General features: G+C 33.8%; 1 protein-coding gene across 7 annotated transcripts in view; it reads left to right on the plus strand.

The window, feature by feature from the left end:
• The window catches only part of LOC138305523 (atrial natriuretic peptide receptor 1-like), a 337,291-nt gene that overhangs the window by 270,691 nt on the left and 45,247 nt on the right, over positions 1-21,353 (plus strand). For all 7 annotated transcript variants that reach the window (XM_069245785.1, XM_069245783.1, XM_069245780.1 and 4 more), the window contains 4 exons: positions 6,331-6,526; positions 6,973-7,108; positions 18,167-18,258; positions 20,331-20,469. In XM_069245785.1, coding sequence (XP_069101886.1) covers positions 6,331-6,526; positions 6,973-7,108; positions 18,167-18,258; positions 20,331-20,469 — 563 coding nt within the window. The remainder of the gene's footprint in view (positions 1-6,330; positions 6,527-6,972; positions 7,109-18,166; positions 18,259-20,330; positions 20,470-21,353) is intronic.

The raw sequence follows: 21,353 nt of genomic DNA on the forward strand, positions 1-21,353 counted from the left end.
GTGTTTCAAAGTCAGAAAGACTGAACCATTTTCGGTATATTTTGTAATTTTCACGACAGGCCATCCGTATATATCGTATTGTCAACTTTCATAAATCAACTAATGCGATCGAATAATGGAATGTTCAGGCTCATGCATGTCTCCTTAAAGTGACAACAAAAATCTTTCCCGCATGCGTTTGAACGTTTGACCCGACCCCTGTTTTTGTCTATGCTCTTTGAATTTCCTGTCCTAAGGAAATTCCCGCAGCGAACGACTCTTCCGTGCACAACTATAATCAATAATCTATTTTACATACATTTAACGTAAAAAAATAAGAAAGTACAAAGATAAATGTCATGAGAAGATTTATTCCGGGATTTCGTGACCTCCATTACGAAGTGTCGTCAAGGCGTTTCTCCTACAAGTCTCGAATTCCGCCAGAGGATATTGGTTGTCTGGGACATGTGCAGTTCTCTTCCTTCAATTCCATGCCGTATATCTAGATGTCCATAAACCTTAACTCGAGTCTAGGCAGTTGTTATCAGCCAATACAATGCTGTTAATCAAGTCACGTGTAGTATTTGCTGACTTGAACCTTATAAAGTCGAAATCGTATACAAGTCCATGTTTGATATTTTTGTTTTTCGATATTGCGCATGGTTATTTGGTTTGCGATAGAAAAGTGAATAATGTATTGAGGTGATTCGGTCAATTGACAACTTTTTTCTGACGAAAGCAATGGCTATCTAAGTGAAAATGGTTGTCTGTGATGCTTCAAAACTTACCAAACGAAAAAAAAACCTTTTATGCAAGGAGTCGTTTGTTTCTCTTCGAACGATCTCACAGAAGTACAGTTACATGTAATTCGAAGTCCTTAAGGATGTGGGTCTTGGATTCTATAAACTTTGCGGATAAAACCATTATCTAATGGATTTGACTTGCAAATTACAGAAGCACTCTTCACTAGTCCATGTTAATGACAGCTGTCGCCGAACTGCAAACCCATTTCTCGCCGAGATGTAGGACATTTCATATGGTGTACATACTATGTCCAACACCAGGACAATATAGCCGATAAAGAGAAAGAGCCCAAGACTACATATAGACATTTTCTATGATCCAGAGTACCTAAGGAGTATTTCTCTGTCATTGTTTGTATGCAGACAATATTTACACATTTTAATAGCATAATTGCACTTGTTTCTAGCAGCTAATGAATCGGTTACATTGTCCTGGTGTAATTGAAGTGTGACCATTGAGTATTAAGCATTGATGTCACTATTTTTCAACTTCATCGGATTATGAAAGTAAAATTTGTTTGCAAACTGTGAGAATCCGCTATGCGGATTCTCACAAAAGATTGCAAACAAAATTTCTTTCATAATCATAATCATATACTTAAAATTATTTTTTGCAGACTCTTTGAAAGTATAAAATACGTTTTACAATGGATTTTTTATAAATCTATACACAACGTCAACGTCTCTATTGTGACGTCATGATAAAGTCGGGTTTTCGCGACATTCTCGGATTTTTTCTAGAAGGATCTGCCAATCAGAAAGTCGGATATAGTATGAAAACAAATAAAAATTATTTATATAGGGATTGGATTTCGTTTTTATGTTAACCATGCTTGTAACGCGCCCCATAGAATATATTCTTAGAGGAATTGCTCCATACAAGCATGGTTAACATAAAAACGAAATCCAATCCCTATATTTACACTCACACGACTTTTTATTTATATTTTATGCAATAAAATCGTCATTTGAAAGTGACGTAATTATTCAATAAAAGTCGGTCAAAAGTGGGAGGAGCTTACTCAATTGAACAGCGAATGATGACGCTTCACGTAAGGTAGAATTATTCATCCGCGACGACAAAAAAAGTTCAATATTTTAGTGTAAAATAAACATGACAAACAAAGTAAATTTCAGAGATAATTTTATTTAATCAGATCAGAACTTTAAATATATATTCAATTTTGCTTAATTTTATATATAGCGTAATAACATAAAGAATTTGTACACGGCCACATGTGTGAACTCGGTGACCGTTATTGTGCAGCGAGGCAAAGCTGACGCACGCTTACACTTTTTAGTTTGCCCAAGTTGTCAAAATACCGATTTTCAAGTAGCTCAATGTGTTTGAGATGTCGTCTGACTTGACGATATTACATCCTTGCATTGGGAGCCATGTGATTATATAATCTACGCTTAGATCCATATCGCCATCGATAGATGAAACAAATTCACTTGTGTTCGATGGATACAATGTATTTGTGGTGACGCGGAACTGTAAACACGTGGATTATTAGCGGTGCATGTTTTATAATACAGTACACATGATTAAATACTCAAAGAACAAAGACAAGAGGATATGTTTATAACTGACCTCTATCAGAGGGTCTCACACCCGTCCACCCCAAAGGCTTGATCGTAGGACGAACATAGGCACAGAGGTAATGTTTACATTTGACACCCATCATTTTTAACAAAAATGAAAGCACGTCGCCCCGGTCGGGATATTTTTCCGTTTCTTTATACAATTGTTATTTTAAAAATTGTTTGAATCATATATAAATATAAAACATGTATATATTGTTTACATTTTTCCAAAATTCTATGAAAAACAACAATATACACGTAATGTTGCGTCAAAATGTAAACAAAGCCATGTGTTTATTTTAAAAAAATAGTCCTTTTACGTTGCACAGAACATTTCCTTACGCAAGTTCAAAGTTCAATGTTACCATGCAGTTATGGTAAACAAAATCGGCTAGTATTAGCGTATAGTGACCAAGCCTAGCAAGTGTAAATGTATACAAATAGTAAAGTATCAGAGTTTCAACAATTAACCGCTCTTCCATCATACAGAACTTCAACTCTATAGCTTCTCCTTATGGAATTAAATTACCGGTGGATTTCCCTGTGAATATCTGGATTTCTGGATACATAAATGGATTACCTTTGCTTAATAATATTTAATATTTTAAATCCGTTTGATATGTTTTATTATAACAATTACATTTTTTTTCTTTTAGTAAATATATTTCCGTCTTCTCGGATATAACTTTATTGACAATAGAAGACCAAACCTCAAGTCGAATTGTACAGTGTGTGTTCCTTACAGTCGCTTATTTCCTGACATGTAGTTAAAGTAAACGGAGTGAATAGAGACCATTAGCCACCCGGAAGTCCTCCAAGGTCTTTTAGCTTTATTGGCTCCATACATCTCGACAATATCTTATCCTTCCCGATAGATATTCCCCTTTTTATTTTATGTCATTCGAGTGCACTGATGTATTTGTAAAGCAGTTTGACATTCCACTGACAGTGTAAGTTACAGTAATAATAGAAAGGAAATGCATTGGACGTTTGCTAATTAGTAAGAATATTTCACGCCATTCATAACATGCAAGCCAAATTCGTGTGAATTGGGGATGGGTATGCTACAGTCATGTAAAGATAGTTTTATTTACTAAAGCAAAATTTACATTTTGTATATATATTTTCAAAAAAAAAAATAATAAAATATATTTGATATCCTTCAACAGTTGCCACTAGCTACATGTATTGATAGAGCAATGTTAATATGAATATCAAAACTCTGAATTTCTCCATATAAATCATATTTAGCCGGACCACCGATTATAATATTCAATAACTCTTTTTTCACACGGTAAACTAAGCAATGTTTTTTTTTTCAAATTGGCTCTGTCATAGTTTTGTTTGAATACTCGAATTATTTAACCTAATAATATACCTAATAATTTCTTGAGTGAGTAAGAGCAGATGCTTTATAAAACTTATTTCTAGGTCTCACAGCCCTATTGTACATGAATATGACACTTCTGTATGAGTTATCTCCCTTCCAAAAACGTTAGGGAAACGTTTGATGCTATATTCACTATATATATGCAAATCAGCTGAACCTTAGTCATGCAACACATTTGCTTTGTATAAGACAAATTACGTGGTAGGTAGGGAGGGTGGGATGTCTACTACAACTGTCAGGACAAACTACATATCAGCGACCATGTTTAGCGTACAAAGGTACTGGTACCGTAATCTCGTGTGAACTGTATTCTGATTATCACTGGACTGTCACTAGAATATCTGAAGTACAGTATATTACTATGGAATGTATATGAATGAATCCATTTCTCTACAGCTCTATATCCTCGTTCATAATAGATGTGTAGTTTATATGTCGATATTTGTCCATCGAGGTGGCCTTTTTTAAACCGAGGCTGTGTTTGATATGAAACTTTCAGTGACACCGTTACATGTACCAACTACCATATTGTGTTATTTTGGATTTCCACATTCATGGAATTTATTTCACAAAGCCAATTGGTAAGCGCAACTATAGCTAATAACTATAGTAAGAGTGATTCTAACAAAACCAACGAATGGTAACTTTTTTTTTAATTTGATATACCCCTAATGCCGTTCCCATTATTGAAACTTGCTTGCTTCTTATTTTATTTCAAAATAAAACATTTAAAATGATGAATAATATTCCGAAAAAATATCCACGATACTATGCCCTATCTATGAAATGAGGCACTGATTGGTAAACAAAAAAATAAAAACAAAATAAATGTATAATCAAATTCATGCCCACTCCACATACAGAAAAAAAAAGAGTTAAATGAATTGAAAATAGACACCGTAAGGTGACAAATTTATTATGAAAATAAAATTCATATCAAAATAATATAACAAATATTATGCAAATAAATTGACATACACGCAAGTGTTATCAAATCACATAGAAAGATAATGAAACATGATATTAACATCTCAGTATTGATATAAAGGTGGGGTTTCGATAGGACACGACCACAAAATTAAAAATATCTCAAAGAAGATTTTTTTTAACTTTACCACCAAAAACATTTGTACACGATGGAATATCAATTATGATACAAATGATATATTTTGTCTATGTTCTGTTGGACTAAAAGTCTGTCATTCGCATTCATGTACGCCATTCCATCAACAGTAGCTATCAAAAATAAATGTTCAAAACGGATGTTTTTTTATATACCTGTGCGTTCTAAGATGAACCAAAAAAAACTATACTAGTCAATCAGAAAGTACACTCAATAATCTTGTTTTCTAACCTTGCAACCCAAATCTATCTATGAAACAAACATTATTGCGCGTTATACAATCAAATGGTAACTATAAACAGACAGATAACCAGCCCACATTGATGTACTTTATTGTTTGTATCCCACAGGATCCGAGTCGCCAAGACTGTGTCCCCAGTAGCGTTAGATCCCCAATGTATCTATCTATAGCGTTTAATTTAATACTATCCAATTTGTACGGGTTGTCTTTGACAAAAAATCTCCCTTTCTCCGCCTAAATGCAATCTGCGCAGGAATTGAAATGAAATTAGTCGCTCGGTTCTAACCCTATCTGTGCACTGTACGTGTAAGGTCGCGTGCAGTTTGAACGCGCAATCGTGTAACGAAACCGGGCAAAATTACATTCAGGGTGATACATTACATTATGGAATGTTTTTAGAACATTTTCGTTTTATTTGATCGATACATACCAATTCATCACTTCTTTTAAATCGTTCTTATTTTATTTAAAGATAGCGAAAGTGTTTTTAAATTCTAACAATTTAAAATTTGAAAATTAAGTAATCAATAGTCATTTAAGTACTTTGAGTGAGACATAGCAGACTCATTTTGGCAAACAATAATCCATTTGGCGGTATGGAATTCATATGAATCGTGTTGACAAAACCACAATACAGTTTGAATTAACAATTTCACCATTCTGTAGGCCCAGGAACGTATATACCGTGAACCAGCGACTTTATTCATTGTTTCCAAGACAATTTCATCTCGTTAAATTGAAATAGGAAAATGATCTCTTATTTATCTTTTAAAACGTTTCTGTGATGATCAATGTCCACAAATGCTTAAAGCTAGAGGATATACACAAAATTAACAGTTAAAATAAGAAGGTCTACTATAAGCTGTGATCGTATTTAAAACAAAATCGATTATCTCGTATCTAATGTAGCATTATACAGGCCAATATCATCGGGTCAAGTGGTACATGTAAATACACAAAAAATCCATTTGAGATTCATTTGAACACCTGGCATGGAAATGAAGTCAATAAAATACAAATGTACAATTGACCAACAATGAAGATAAGTTTATATTATTCATTGTCTGTATGTTATGCATATTTAGGTTGACACACGCTGTTTTACCCAAGGTATAACGTTACGGAGCGGAATATAGTTATGGCAACAAGCCTTTAAACTATCAAATGTTTTTCAAAACCATGTTGAACGTTTCTTTTCTCATTTCAGTAAAAACGAAAGCGAAAAACCATGGGAGCGAGAAGACGACACACCGGAAAGAAACGAAAAGGCCCGAAAGGCGTACGAAGCGTTGATGACCGTGACCCTCCGTAAACCGACCTCACCCGAATATAAACACTTCTCGGAGGAGGTGAAAAAACGAGCGGAATCAAAAGACAGGAATTTCACATACGGAGAAGAAGAGGTAAGAAAAGGATTGTTATATTATGTTTTTAAAAATGCAAATATACTTTTACTTAAAGACATGGACACACATTTTACGAGGCTTTTACGTTATGGCATTGAATGGTAGAAAGAGAAAATTCTCGCCATCAATGAATTATGTATTTACATATTACGGAGTAATCTACCATTTTGGGTAGGTAATGGTTATGATTTCATGTTATTGCGAGTACAACGTCATGTATTTAAAAAAAAAAAATAAAAAAACCCACTTGTTTTCGAACACAAAATAATGAATTCGAATCTTGTTTTACTTTAATACTATCTGATTATCTATAATTTATAAGATAATATTGAACTTGTCGTTGACAGGTGAACAGTTTTGTTTTGAGAATCCATTGTCTTGTGTGTTTGCTTTATGTTATCAATTACAGTGTACTTAGATTCTAATTAATTTGTGCCTGACAGGTGAACAGTTTTGTCGGCGCCTTTCACGACGCAGTGATACTATACGCTATCGCCCTGAACGAGACTTTAACGAGAAATCGATCCATTACCAATGGGACGGAAATCACGAAGTTGATGTGGAACCGGACTTTTGACGGTAGGTGGAGATAACTCTAACTATCACGTCGACATGTGTATGTAACTAGCAATATATTAATGGTATCGACAATGATTGGCAGGTTTCCATAAATTTGCTAAATATTCATGCATTTGCGCTAGTCGCATGATACTTTATAATACTCAATGCAATTTCATAGTTAAAAGTATTGGAAATCAACCATTGGACCTGCCCCTTTTCATTTATTTTGAATTTCTTTTCTCACTCATAGTATCAGGGATAATGTAGACCACTGACTTGGCCATTTTGGTGATGTGTTAACATAGGAAATATAAGATATAAACATAATGCAAATCTTTCTCTTTTTGAGACCATGCGTCGACAATAGTGACTCGATTACTCCACTACAAAAATATTATTTTATCAAAAAATAAACTAGTATATTGTGTTTTTAAAATAGACAAATCAGGTGTGTAAAGCCCATATTCAAACAAGGATGTTTTAAACACACTGTCATATGTTAATATTTACATACTATTTAATATGTATTAGTCGATTAACCCCACCATGTATTGTGCATTATATTTTTAATTAACATGATGATTCCGTCCTGTGTATTTTGTAATTAACGCTTGTTATAAAACTATAGCCAACTTATATGATTAGATAATCAGACCTCCATGCCAACCAGTGATGTTACACTAATATGTGCAATCACTAAACCTTTGTTTTTTTTAGTTTTTAGAGACATACATACGGTATAAACTCTTTTCTAACATGTAATGTTTTGTCGTTAAAAATTAAACCACAAACCGAAAGCTGAAGTAGATGATTTTTTTATATTGTTTTTCTTCATTTTTTTTTCATATAACATATTAACAACTACATGGGACATAAAACACATATGCCAGGACATATAGATTACATTTCTATCTAGGTGGGATAAAGTAATACTGAAAGAGTATGGTTCCGCTGGTATGAGATACCTTTTTTTTTAGTTTAAAACAGAAAATTCGATAGTGTGACCTGTTCATGTTTAAATATGATACCACTACTTATCGTTTATTTCTATTGAGCTTGTGTTGGTCTTTTCCCCTCTTATTGTATTCTTAAAAACACTAATTTTCTTAAATACAACTATTAGTCTTACATTCCGCCGATTGTGACGTCATATTATGACGTGATTTTTATGACGTCGAAATCACCGGAAGGCGATACTGATCGGCGGTACTTTACCAATGTCGGTTTGGTATTTCGAAACCATTTTAATATGATGGGTATATAGCAAATTATTTTTTTGTTATTTAGTTTATTCATCCATTTTTTTGTTATTTAGTTTATTTCATCCATTTTTTTGTTATTTAGTTTATTTCTATAATAGAAGGCGACTTCGATTGGGTTGTTTAACCTATTCTGTCTTATTTATACTTGTTTTGATATTAAAGGACCAACATTGTATTTGATTTGCTTTTTTAAACAGTTGAACTCTTCTTCTCAGCAATCGATCTGTATTGCATTTAGATTACCAAGGTTTAGCTTTTGGTTTAATAAATGTGATTCTAAATTCCATAGATAGTAATATTTACTTTAAGTTGAAAAAAACACGACTTGTTTCCCATGGAAGAAATGTATAGTGGATTAAATAGAAATGTTCTTTTCAATACAGCTGTATCGTACTAATTGATTTTTTTTAAATATCTAAATGAACGCCATAAAGTGTCTACCACAGAAAACTGTTTCTTGATTTTTTTAAAGAAGCAAAGGGATGGTTCTCTATAAATAGCAAAAGTTATTTGAAAAGAATTACCAGCAAAATTGAGTTGCCAGCTTAAGTATGAGTCTAACCGCTATTTACGGTACCCTTGTTAAAGTCTAAATTGACAAAATCCTGTCAAAATAATGTCCCCCATGTTAGCTTTATATTTCAAATTACCACACCCATGACGGGATCCAGAACCTGTGTCGCTGTTCTCAGCACTTATTGCCCTCGTTTTAACAAGAAATTTCTTCTCCACGAGGTCCATACAGCGGTATTAGCGAACTTTGTCAGTCGAGTTTCAACACGCCGAGGGAGTCGTTTATGACGATGAACTGACTTTTCGTCAGGTCGTTTCATCGCGAATACCTTGTCATTAACTGAGATAGAATCACCTTTTAAGTACTCGGTGACATTTACAATGGTTGGTATACATACACACATAGGCAATGGCATTTCTTAACAAAATACGAAACTAAGTGTTAAAGAGATGATAAAAAATTTTCATCGGACTATAATAAGTCAATCACCGACGTAAACTATGACCTTATTTGACAATAAACAGATTTTATTGGACAAAAAGTCGAAAATATTTGACAAAAAGCCGGCATTATTTGACAATAAACTGACCTTTTTGGCAACACTTCGACGTTATGTAACATTGTTTCGATTACATTTAAATGAAAAGGGATTGAACAACGGGCAATTTATATGTAAGTTCTCTCCATTTATGTTACCATAGTTACCAAGGTTGGAAAAATATTCCGAATGGTAGTAACTGGCCACGGTATCAACCATGATAAACATCGAGTATTTGTATTTTCTGGTGTTAACATCTATTTGGATTTATGTATCTATAACATGGATCGCTCACAAACAATTAAATAGGGATTGGATTTCGTTTTTATGTTAACCATGCTTGTATGGAGCAATTCCTCTAAGAATATATTCTATGGGGCGCGTTATTGAATATATTCTTAGAGGAATTGCTCCATACAAGCATGGTTAACATAAAAACGAAATCCAATCCCTATATTTACACTCACAAGGCTTTTCTTTTATATTTTATGCAATAAAATCGTCATTTGAAAGTGACGTAATTATTCAATAAAAGTCGGTCAAAAGTGGGAGGAGCTTACTCAATTGAACAGCGAATGATGACTCTTCACGTAGGATAGAGTTATTCATCCGCGACGAAAAAAAGTTCAATATTTTAATGTAAAATAAACATGACAAACAGAGTAAATTTCAGTGATAATTTTATTTAATCATATCAGAACTTTAAATAGGTATTCAATTTTGCTAAAAGTTTATATATAGCGTAATAACATAAAGTATTTGTACTCGGCCACATGTGTGAACTCGGTGACCGTTATTGTGAAGCGAGGCGAGGCTGGCGCACGCGTACACACCGAAGTTGGCAAAACACCGATGTTCAAGTACCTAATTTGTTTGAGATTGTCGTCTGACTTGATGATATTACATCCTTCGGAGCCATGTGATTATATAATCTACGCTTAGATCCATCGCCATCTATAGATGAAACAACTTCACTTGTGTTCGATGGATACAATGTATTTGTGGTGACGTGTGACTGTCAACACGTGGATTACAAGCGGTGCATGTTTTATAATACACATGATTAATTTCTCAAAGAACAAAGACAAGAGAATATGTTTATAACTGACCTAGCTCTGTCAGTGGGTCTCACGCCCGTCAACCCAAAACCTCGATCGCAGGACACAGACACAGAGGTAATGTTTACATTTGACATCCATCATTTTTAACAAAAATGAAAGCGCTGCACGTCGCCCCGGTCGGGATATTTTTCCCGTTTCTTTATACAATTGTTAATTTTAAAAACGTTTGTATCATATATAAATATAAAACATATATGTATTGTTTACATTTTCCCCAAATTCTATGAAAAACAGCAATACACACATATTGTTACGTCAAAATGTAAACAAAGCCATGTGTTTCTTTAAAAAGAAAAGTAGCCCCTTTACGTTGCATAGAATATTTTCATACGCAAGTTCAAAGTTCGATGTTACCATGCAGTTATGGTAAACAAAATCGGCTAGTATTTACGTATAGTGATCAAGCCTAGCAAGTGTAAATAAAGGCGAATAATACATGTACAGTCTGTCTACTGGTAAGTATTAATGTGTTTGATTGTGGCTGGTATCATATCAATCCTATTTCCATTGTTCAAACTATAGTGCAAACACACTTAAGAGACTGTTATCAAACTCGACCAGGCCTCTATAGAGAATCTATATTTACAAAACTGTCATCTTGACACAAATATAAGAAACGATTTCCACCGAATTATCTTCTGCATTATACATGCATTAAATGTCCTAGTATGGACTAAATAATTTAAGTATTGCTAATTTCCGATTTCAAGTAGTTTGTAACGGGTTTACGGATACAATTTGTGTCCTGTAATACACGTTATTAGCCGCCTAAGACGACAAGTAAAGTTCTAATTTGTCACCAATCAATATCAAGCAAAGCATTAAGACCGTCGTTTTATCTTACAAGGCACAGGAACTGCACAAAATATGTCCCTAATATTACAATCCGGAATATTCCTGCCGGTAGCTCCTATTTTATTACCTCATTACTTCCGCTTCCGTAATTACCGCACGGGTCGAGAACTTTATCTGTCAGCATAATTCAGCCCCTAGGTGTGTTATGTGATCAGCATATTTCATAATCCAATTTGTCCCCGATACCATGGCCTCCAGTGTACAGCATGTAATCCATACATTCACATATAGACATTCCAAACATTCCCCTTTGTATTTGGTGTGATTTGTTAAACGTCACATTGATTGTAATGGTCAATTAAGGACTAAGTTTGTTTATGGAATGGATAAAAGCTGAATTACACAAACAATGATACAATACAAACTCGGTCTTAAATGCGCAATCTCAAGAGTCTAACAAAACAAAAGAGGTCCTTATAAAGATAGAACAGAATGAAAACAACGCAGGCTAAAATAATTTGTGTTAAATTGTGTGTAGAAAAGGGAAAAAAATGCGCATTTCCAAAATGGCCGCTGAATTTACCATAGGAGAAAATTTATAATAAAAGTAAAGTGGCATTTCCTTCACTTCATTCAGATGTGCTCTAAGATTTTTGTAAAAAGAAATGTCAAGAAATAGTATAAACGAGACTTGAACGTGATGCAATCCTGAGAAGAGTTCATCCAGAAGACATTATAAAATACCCTGACATTAAGTGCAAGAGTAACATGTAAACAGCCACCTCTGCTTCACTTCTGCGTTTGACACTAACGGCAGTGCACTGCTGCACCTCCGGAACTTTAAAACCGCGGGAATCTGTCAGCCAGATAAAGCGCCTGCAACTTGAACACGTGTTTTGAATATTCGATCTCTGTGGTAGCTTAAAGAATGAGATATGAACTGACATATCAAGACCGATAGCAAACAGAATGTCCTGTCCGGAGAAAACCGTCCATAAAAAGGCCATTTGTTAAAATATTCATCTTAAAGAATTAATTCTCGTCGCTGACGCCAGGTGTATTCTCTTCTGAAAAGAACCACAAAGAAATTTGGTCTGACTATTTTTCAAATGTGACATTTTAATCAGGAATCAGTGGTGACTGATCACTGTCTGAAAAAAAGTCTACAAACAGCTTTGTCTGAAAGGTGCATAAACTATTTGTCTTTGTTTCCTTGATGTGAAACTATCAGGATATGGAAGTGGGGTGCTCTGGTGATTATTAGGAAGCCTTTAAAATATTTAAAATAATTCAAGGAAAGAATCTAAGACAAACTAGCTATACACAGATTATGGAGCTGGTCGGTGTACTATAGACAAATCTATTTATTGGACGTCGATTTGATGTAGTGGCTTAAGTTTTGTATATACAATGCATGTCGGTTTTTTTTTTTTTTTTTTTTTTTTTATTTACATAGGCACAATGATACAGCCATGGTTTCGTTATTCTATTTTTTAATCTTTAGCGCGTAATGTTTTATGAATGTACGAACTGTATAATCAAGACATGGTATCGTGAAAATAACACCACCATGAACGGTTTGCGTTTACAAATCGTGAAATTCAGCATTCGTGACAATATTCACTTTTACACTATGTAGCATTACAATACACATCACTACATTTGTTTGATATTTAACCTCCTGACCATGTATAACATGAATACACTGTATACTATACCCATTCTCTGTTGTACAATTAATATACTACATACCTATCTTTAGGACAATGTCGCCCACGTAACCTTATCGCGAGATCACTTAACGGGATACGTACCTTTATCTGCAAAAATGTCCTCTGACTTAACAAATTACATTTTCGAAAGGTTGCAGTCAAATTGGTATTAACCAACCACCTGTGGGCATTACAATCTATGATAAACCCGAGTAAACATGGCAACACCGGCAATTACCAACCATGCAGCATACCATGTAATTAGCAAAGAATATCATCCCCAACATTTCATTTATTTGTTATTTGTAAGTAGTAAGTGGCGAATAAGGTTGATACCAAATTAAACAAGTGACTTAAAGTATAAGTTATTCACAGATACATATCTTTATGAGAATTATTTCAAACCCATGACAATTATAAAATGATTAATAAGTGGTTAATCACTTATACCGCGGATTATGTACTTAACAAATATAGTATTAAGGTAAACCTTATAAGTTCAACAAACCAGAAAACGAAAAAAAAAGATTTTATTTGTGATGAACAAAACTTGAGCAAATATACAGGAAAGTTCATCTTTACTATATATGATAATGTTATTCTGTAAAGATTACAGTGAAAGTACAACATTTTAGTTTAATAAAACAATCCTTAAAAAGATAAGGCATAAATCAAATTTCATGAAACATAATGATTGATTTAGTATAGTTTTTCACGTGCAAAACGTAAAAATATATTAACCCTATAATTTAATAAACTTTCACAAAATTTGATTAATCCTAAAGGTGAATGTCAATTCGATTGTTGCGTAGCATTTCTTTGTATTCTTTTGAAAAGCAGCCGACGTCACTACATATATCTCTCTTGTGCCCAACCTTCATAAAGCATGTCAGTTCTGTAATGATAGCGTTCAGACTTTATTTATTGTTGTAGTTTCCCTTTGATTGCAAGCTTTGGGGAAAACAATGGCTCCACATCCATATACAGTTCCGTATATTATGTCATCCTGGTTTACAACGATAGCCCTAACGATTCTACAGAGATTTACATAGGAATTTTAGCTTGTCTACCATCCTGTCACACCACCTCTAAAATACATCATAACTAAAGTTCCTTCCTTAAATCGCCTTGTTTATCGTGGTATTTTTCAACCTTTCATACACCCTTGGTATTCGAATACAACTAATGATATATTTTAGTACTTTTATTTGTGATTTACGATTTTGTTTGTGCTATAAAAACATTGTACCATGTACAAATTCTTTGGCATCATTACGTCCTGGGGATGTTATTTCTTTTGCAAACAAGGGTTTGTACGACAGGTATCCATTGATTAGTCTGAAGTAAAAACAATAGTACATTGTAGTATATCATAAGACACAACATATATAAATCATTTATCATTTCAAAGTGTGTCATGTAACACCATAGAAAACATGGGAAAAGCCAACATTTATGATAAGCATTTTTCCAATTTTATAACAAATTGTGTTTGTAAAATGTGTAGTTCTTTAGTCTAAGTCATAAAGTTTAGACAGGTAACAGTAACTAATGATATATTGATGTATATAAGATATACCAAATATAGACTATTTGGGCATTGAAAAATAAGCTTAAACCTTAAATAAACTATTAGTTTTAAGTTTATAAAAATGTAGTTGATGAAGACATTAGTTTAAAGTAACAAATCGTCTTTTCTTTACAGGTATTATTATTTATTTACATTGTATTCATTTTTTTAGTTTTTTTTTTTTTTCTTTTTTTTTGCTTGGTTTTAATAAAGGGAACCGGTTACCAAATATCGGTAAAGTTAGGAAAACTTAAATCATGTGCCCATTTTGTTGCAGGCGTTTCGGGTATGACGTCATAACGTGTGGTTTGAATTCACGACATACATAATCCAATAAACAGTTGCCAGAATTGTAGTGCTCACTAACAATAGGAAGTAACATAAGGTCGTCATCTCATTCAGTACTAGTGCTAAGGCATTCAAACACCTAATGCTTGCTCTCATCGACATATTTCGCGAAAAAACAATTGCTTCAAAATCTGGAAGTCCTTTATTAAACACAAGGTAAAAACAAATAATATGTCTGTTAAATGTTACCGGACCGACCCTATTTTTTTACCCCCGACCCTATTTTTTTCATTTTTTACGAAAAAAAAAATTAAAAGTCGGGATTACGATCTCAGACTCCGGTTCCGGCCTTTATTTTTGAATGAAAGACACTAAAATACAAATCCCACCGACCTACTGACCCTATTTTTTTCCAATTGTAACCCTAAATATACATATTTTTTGGCCTAATCAGAGAATATTCATTGATCAAGTTGATAACGTCTGTGACTATTCCATATTTGTTGGTTATATGTGCCTTCTATAAACGTAAGTCCAATCTTATTATACATATTGCTCAGATCATTATGAATATTTCATTATTTCTAATATCAAGGTACAAAAAGTCTTCAAAATGAGTTAATGCTGTATAACAACATCATTAGCCAGTCACTTACCCGGATCAACAATTTTTCGATTTTGACATCAAAAACAGAAAAAAAAAGTTTTTAGTGGTTTTAAAATATTGCCATTTTGATGTATTTATATTCAATCTTTGACCAATATTCGTGATAGTATCAATTTCTAGAAAAGGGAGCAAATAGCAGACTAAATATTATTTCCTGGTATAAAAACGATCCCTTTTGAACATTCATGCCTTGGTGTGTGTTACATACGTGAGATGACGACCTTACAACTTCCACACAGACCCGTGTAGCCTAACACCTTAGATCTGTCTCTATCGCCATCTGTCTCCTATTGGGTTTATAATGTATAATCACTCCGTCGTATAGCCATGGCGTTCTAACTGAAACTCACTGAATTTTAGCGAGCAAGTGGTCATATCACCACGTGGTAAGTGTGTGTAGAATTAAAACAGAATTTTATGTTATAAACAAACTGAAATACACACTCCTGTTTCGGCATTTCTGTTTCAGCAATGAATGATAACATGTGTTTAGTATTTACACAATATAACACGATATTTCGAAACTTATACATTAGAAAATAATCGGTCATACTATATGAACGAAAGCTAAGAAATAGAGGACGCGATGCTCACTAAGAATCAGTGATTTACAGTACAGTAATTAAAATATCATCTAATCTAAAATGCATTTATAAAATCACAAAGCGTTTTACCCATCACCATCTACGATTATTTGTTGGATTGCTATATACTTTATGACTGCCCTGTAAAATAATGAAATCTTACACGATTTTTTTAAGCCAATTGGGAAAAAATACTATCCTTTTCCTGTTTTTGTGCTAGATGGAAATGACAGATTTCTACCACCAGTCATTGCCTCTTTGTGAATAGACACTGTACATGTGTATCGAAATCAGAACCTACACGTTTCCGTTGCTCATATATACTGAAATCATTGTAATGATCATATTGAAATTCCATTTCAAAAATATGTAACATACAGATATTTTTAGTACTTGTATACACCTTGATGATTGTGTTTATCAATACGTGGCGCTAGACTAGAGTTACCATGTATATGTATGTATAGTTAATCAGTTTTGTCACTATTCTACAACATATACGGAAATTTCATCAGCTCTTCCTACATTTACACACTCTCCTACTCCACTACACGAGTTGCCTTTCTGAGTTGTCTTCTCCTGTTTCTCCAACTGCAACAGTGTGTCGCTTTTGCTACACACAATCCTGAATAGGACATTATAAGGAACAGAAATTAGGCGACAGTTAATATATCATGTTACTATCTAGAATATGTATATACAGCTTTCCGAACAGTTTTTATTATATAACATGTATATACTTTCCTTGATTCATCTAATTATCTAGGACATACAAACCTTTTTTGTACAAATGCAAAGTACCGTTTATAGGTTCTGAATCCAATGTATATGTATGGTCTTTCGTAGCACAAGAGCGTAATAGATCAAGTTATCACCAAACTCATACCGATCAAATAAATGTGTTGACATCTATTTACATTATAAATCATAGCTTAACTATAATGATTGTAATGTCTAACCTGCCCATATGTTGTTGTGGCGTCATAATAATCGCAGATGCCAAATAGCTCTTTGCCTATCATTTCATCTTTCATAATAATTATTTCATTTGTGATAATTGAAATCGACGCACGCGTGATATATAATATTCAATTTGAAACTGCATTCAAATGTTTGTCTGTTATCACAGTAATGATAATACGCCGCTTCCGGGATACAAGGAACTCTTCTGGGTAGGAGGTAGAAAACGTTGATTTGTTCATGTGACCGCGAACAATTTAGGGCATATTTTTCCGTCATGGCGGTGACACTTATAGGCACAAAATACCAATGTCCGGGTAAAGGTCATAGTCGGTAATACTTGCTCGATAACGGAACTAAGATAAACTGTTTCTTATTTGTTATTGATTTTTGGGAAAAATGCACCAAGGTAAGTTATTAAATATTTGTGAGTGAGACGTCAGTACCGCTGATTTCCAACTGTCATTTCCTTATGAAGTGTCTAAATTCAATTTTCGTGCATATTTAGATTACATTTAATACAATATGTTCTGATAATCAATGTTAAATGTTCTATCATGATATGTAATTTTCCACCCGTGTTCAATCATTACATATGCCGCCATTTTGTTTCAAATGTGTCCTAAATTAAGTCACGTGGTGTTGAAAGTTACATGACTAAACTGACTGAATGTTGTATCCCGGAATCGGCGTATTGGTGTAGCATATTTTTCCTAAAGCGTCTAAGACTGAACAACAGCATTAAAGCATTAAAATAAAAAAATACAACTTATTACCTCAAAAGAGTCGATTCGAAATGATTATAGAATAACACTTGAATGCCAACCTGAGGTCTTTCGTATTTCAAATAATTTTATCGAAGTTTACGAATTGTAAAATCGTAGTTTGAACGCAGCATGGTCATAAATTTATTGAAACTTTTCCATATACCCAAATAGCATGCTTATGCTTGATATAATAAACTAATAATAGAGCACATACTCTACATAACCTGACATTCTAAAATATGTTAATATCTATAAATGTTGGAGGACATGTTCGACGGTTCTGGTGATTATGTTACAGGGATAACAGGGACAGTGAGTATTGATGACAATGGCGACAGGAACGCCGACTACTCTCTACTCGACATGGACCCAGCCACTGGGAAATTCCAGGTAAGCCGGCCATTATTGTATTTTGGGCATTCCAGCTGAGGTGATTTCTGGATTCCCAAGTAGGTTTCACAATTTCTAGTTTAAGTCTGCCTCATTTCTATTACGCAGCTACTGGATATCCTCAGAGACGTGCTTTTCTCTTCGTTATTTTAGGTTTGAAGCGCAAATGTATGACTGATTTGTAAAAAAATAAATGGCATATTGTTCATATTGCAAATTCCAAAGCGATTCATAGATTACTAGGCGAGTTCTTGACGTAAGTTTTTTAACTGTAAATCAGGTACCAATATTTGGATTTGCCGAATCTTGAAAATTTCGAGAATTTCAATTGAGTCATAGGTAAACAGTAAATTTATTGTAATTGAGATTCTGAGATTTCCGGTGCGTCATCAAGATAAATTCGAAATGATTTGTCATTGTATAGATTTTGTTAAAGAAAAACAAACTTTTCAATTTTAATATCCTTATTGTACATGTATATATGGGACAAAGAAGTAATTTCAACCGTGCGGACAAAACGAAATTATCAAATTCTTAAGGCGATCTGTCCCTTTATCAGGACACGATTACATACTATGACACGAACAGTAAAACGGGACAATGAAAGAACACAATATCATTGTTGTATATAAAGATTGAACAGTGTTTTGATTGCGTTAAAGGTGGTATGAACGCAATGGAATACAGACATATTCTGTGAAAAAAAAAGTAAATTAAGCAATTAAAGTTTATTTAGAGTATCATATGACGCAAAATCTTACCGAAGCGTGAACTAGAAGTAGTCCGATCCTTCTCTGGGTTAGTATTCATGCGTCGTTGCGTTTACGCTAATTTGAATGCAACTCCCCTCCCGTTGACTATATAGGGGTATATGTAAATATAGTAATTTGGATAACAATCCAGGTCACTTATATTCCAATATCATGGTTTTTTTAGTGAGTAACCTACTTATATGGTATTGGAAACCAATAAGTTTCGCGTGCGGCTACATTTCGCGTGTTTCGCGGTCAATGCGGAATCGTGACAATAAACCACCGTGAAATGTTTCAAATACAGGTAAAGTTGAGCCATAAAGTCTCGATCGCGAAATTTTGACGTCGCGAAAAAGACGTTATGCGTGAAAACGAGAAATTGCTTACGGTGTAGCGTTAACTGTCAGTCATTGGACAATATATGCGTCTAACACAACATAGCATATGTTGTCGTTACACATATAGATGATCAGGGCCGATATTTTACTAGGATCTATCATTTCGCATTTGCGCATTACGTCAATGATGTACAATATCGATGCGTTATCTCTGGGAGCCCGTGTTGTCTTTACAAATGATACGACGGTAGTTATATACTGGTGGTTGTATGCACCAGAATATTGGCCATGGTGTTTATTCGAGCTCTATTGCACAAGAGAAGTGATAAATTCGCTTTCTGCGCGGAAAACAGCTCTAAATCAAAATTACAACATCAAACAAATCTTTCTCGGGAAATAATTTGTGACAAAGAATATCGCTTGGTGCTTCTGTTTTGTGAACATTGTATATGGAATTTGAAGCAGTAATTTGCTGTTTTGTTTACATTGTATATGCCATAGATATTTGAAGCAGTAATTTGCTGTTTTGTTTATATTGTATTTGTCATTGACATTTGAAGCAGTAATTTGCTGTTTTGTTTATATTGTATATGCCACTGACATTTGAAGCAGTTCTTTCCTGTTTTGTATATATTGTAAATATCATTGACATTTGAAGCAGTAATTTGGCGTTTGGAGATTTATGTACCATCTTAATTTCATTTCCATTTTCTACCAAACAATTATTTGATCGTGTGTTATATCAATTACACGTTAAATGTCAAATAACTTTACAATACCAGAGAATTTAATGGTAATGCGGACATACATGTATCAAATAAGACTACTAGTATTGATAATCGCATGTTCAATCAGAAACAAATACGTCTGTTAGTGAAAATAATCAGACAGGTTAAAGCGGTATGAATATAGATTTAGCTTTACATCCGTACTCTCCTTTCACAGTTTGCCAGTGATCTTACATAATTTTCTTCTTTTTCAGGTGGTGGCAAATTATTACGGAAATAATAAAGAATACAAACCTGTAAATGAAAAGAAAATATTCTGGGCGGGAGGGCGGACCTCCCCGCCTCCGGACACGCCCACCTGTGGTTTTGACGGCTCAAAGTGTCCCCCTAGTGGTGAGTGGTAGGGATGGATTGGTGAGGATTGGAAGTTTTATATAAATTCGCTATACCTAAACATTATATACTTATTTATTTGGTTATAGAAAGAATAGGTTATTTTATTAATTTTTGCATTTCATAACATAGGTAATTTTGATTGACAATTGAACCTTATTAAAACATCGAAATTGACCTTAGAGGTCAGGGTTCAGTTCTGAATCGAATCAGTGTATCTCTACCATGTTATAGATACATATATTCATTACTCAAATCAAGTAAGATTTTATATACTTTACGCCACTTGTTATCAAGATGTTCAGGTGTACTCATGTATGATAATCAATTCAATTATATTTGAATATTACAGAATTATCTGCCCTTGGGGGTAGGTAATGATTGCGACGTCATTAATTTGCGTGCGTTACATCATACTTTTCAGAAGAAACTGCGTGAGTTTCGCTCGTATAATAATGACGTTGCAATTGATGCATATTCACAGGGGAGATAACTCTATAACATGGCAATACGGATTATCTGTCATCCGTGCCTTACTGACTGTAATAGTTGATATTTACTAAATTACTAACTGCATATGGACACCACGGCTACCCCGAAAACCTTCTTGTCTTAACTAATGACACGGAAAGCAAACCCATATGGTCAGGTGACCTTTTAAAACTTTAAATTAAACAATAATTATGTTTTGCTAAATTTGATGTGATTTGCTAATGGGAGGATTTATATCAGTTGAATGTGAAAGACAACATTTTATATTACATAAATCGTATTTTAAGTACCTCTCAATCTAATCAAAACTATACTTCTTTTTTCGATATGATCAATGGAGCGTATCGACAATAAGCGTATGCGTAACAGAACCACAAGTTTAGTTTTAATTG

Source organism: Argopecten irradians, chromosome 13 (assembly GCF_041381155.1).
Source record: "Argopecten irradians isolate NY chromosome 13, Ai_NY, whole genome shotgun sequence".
NCBI classification, from domain to species: domain Eukaryota; kingdom Metazoa; phylum Mollusca; class Bivalvia; order Pectinida; family Pectinidae; genus Argopecten; species Argopecten irradians.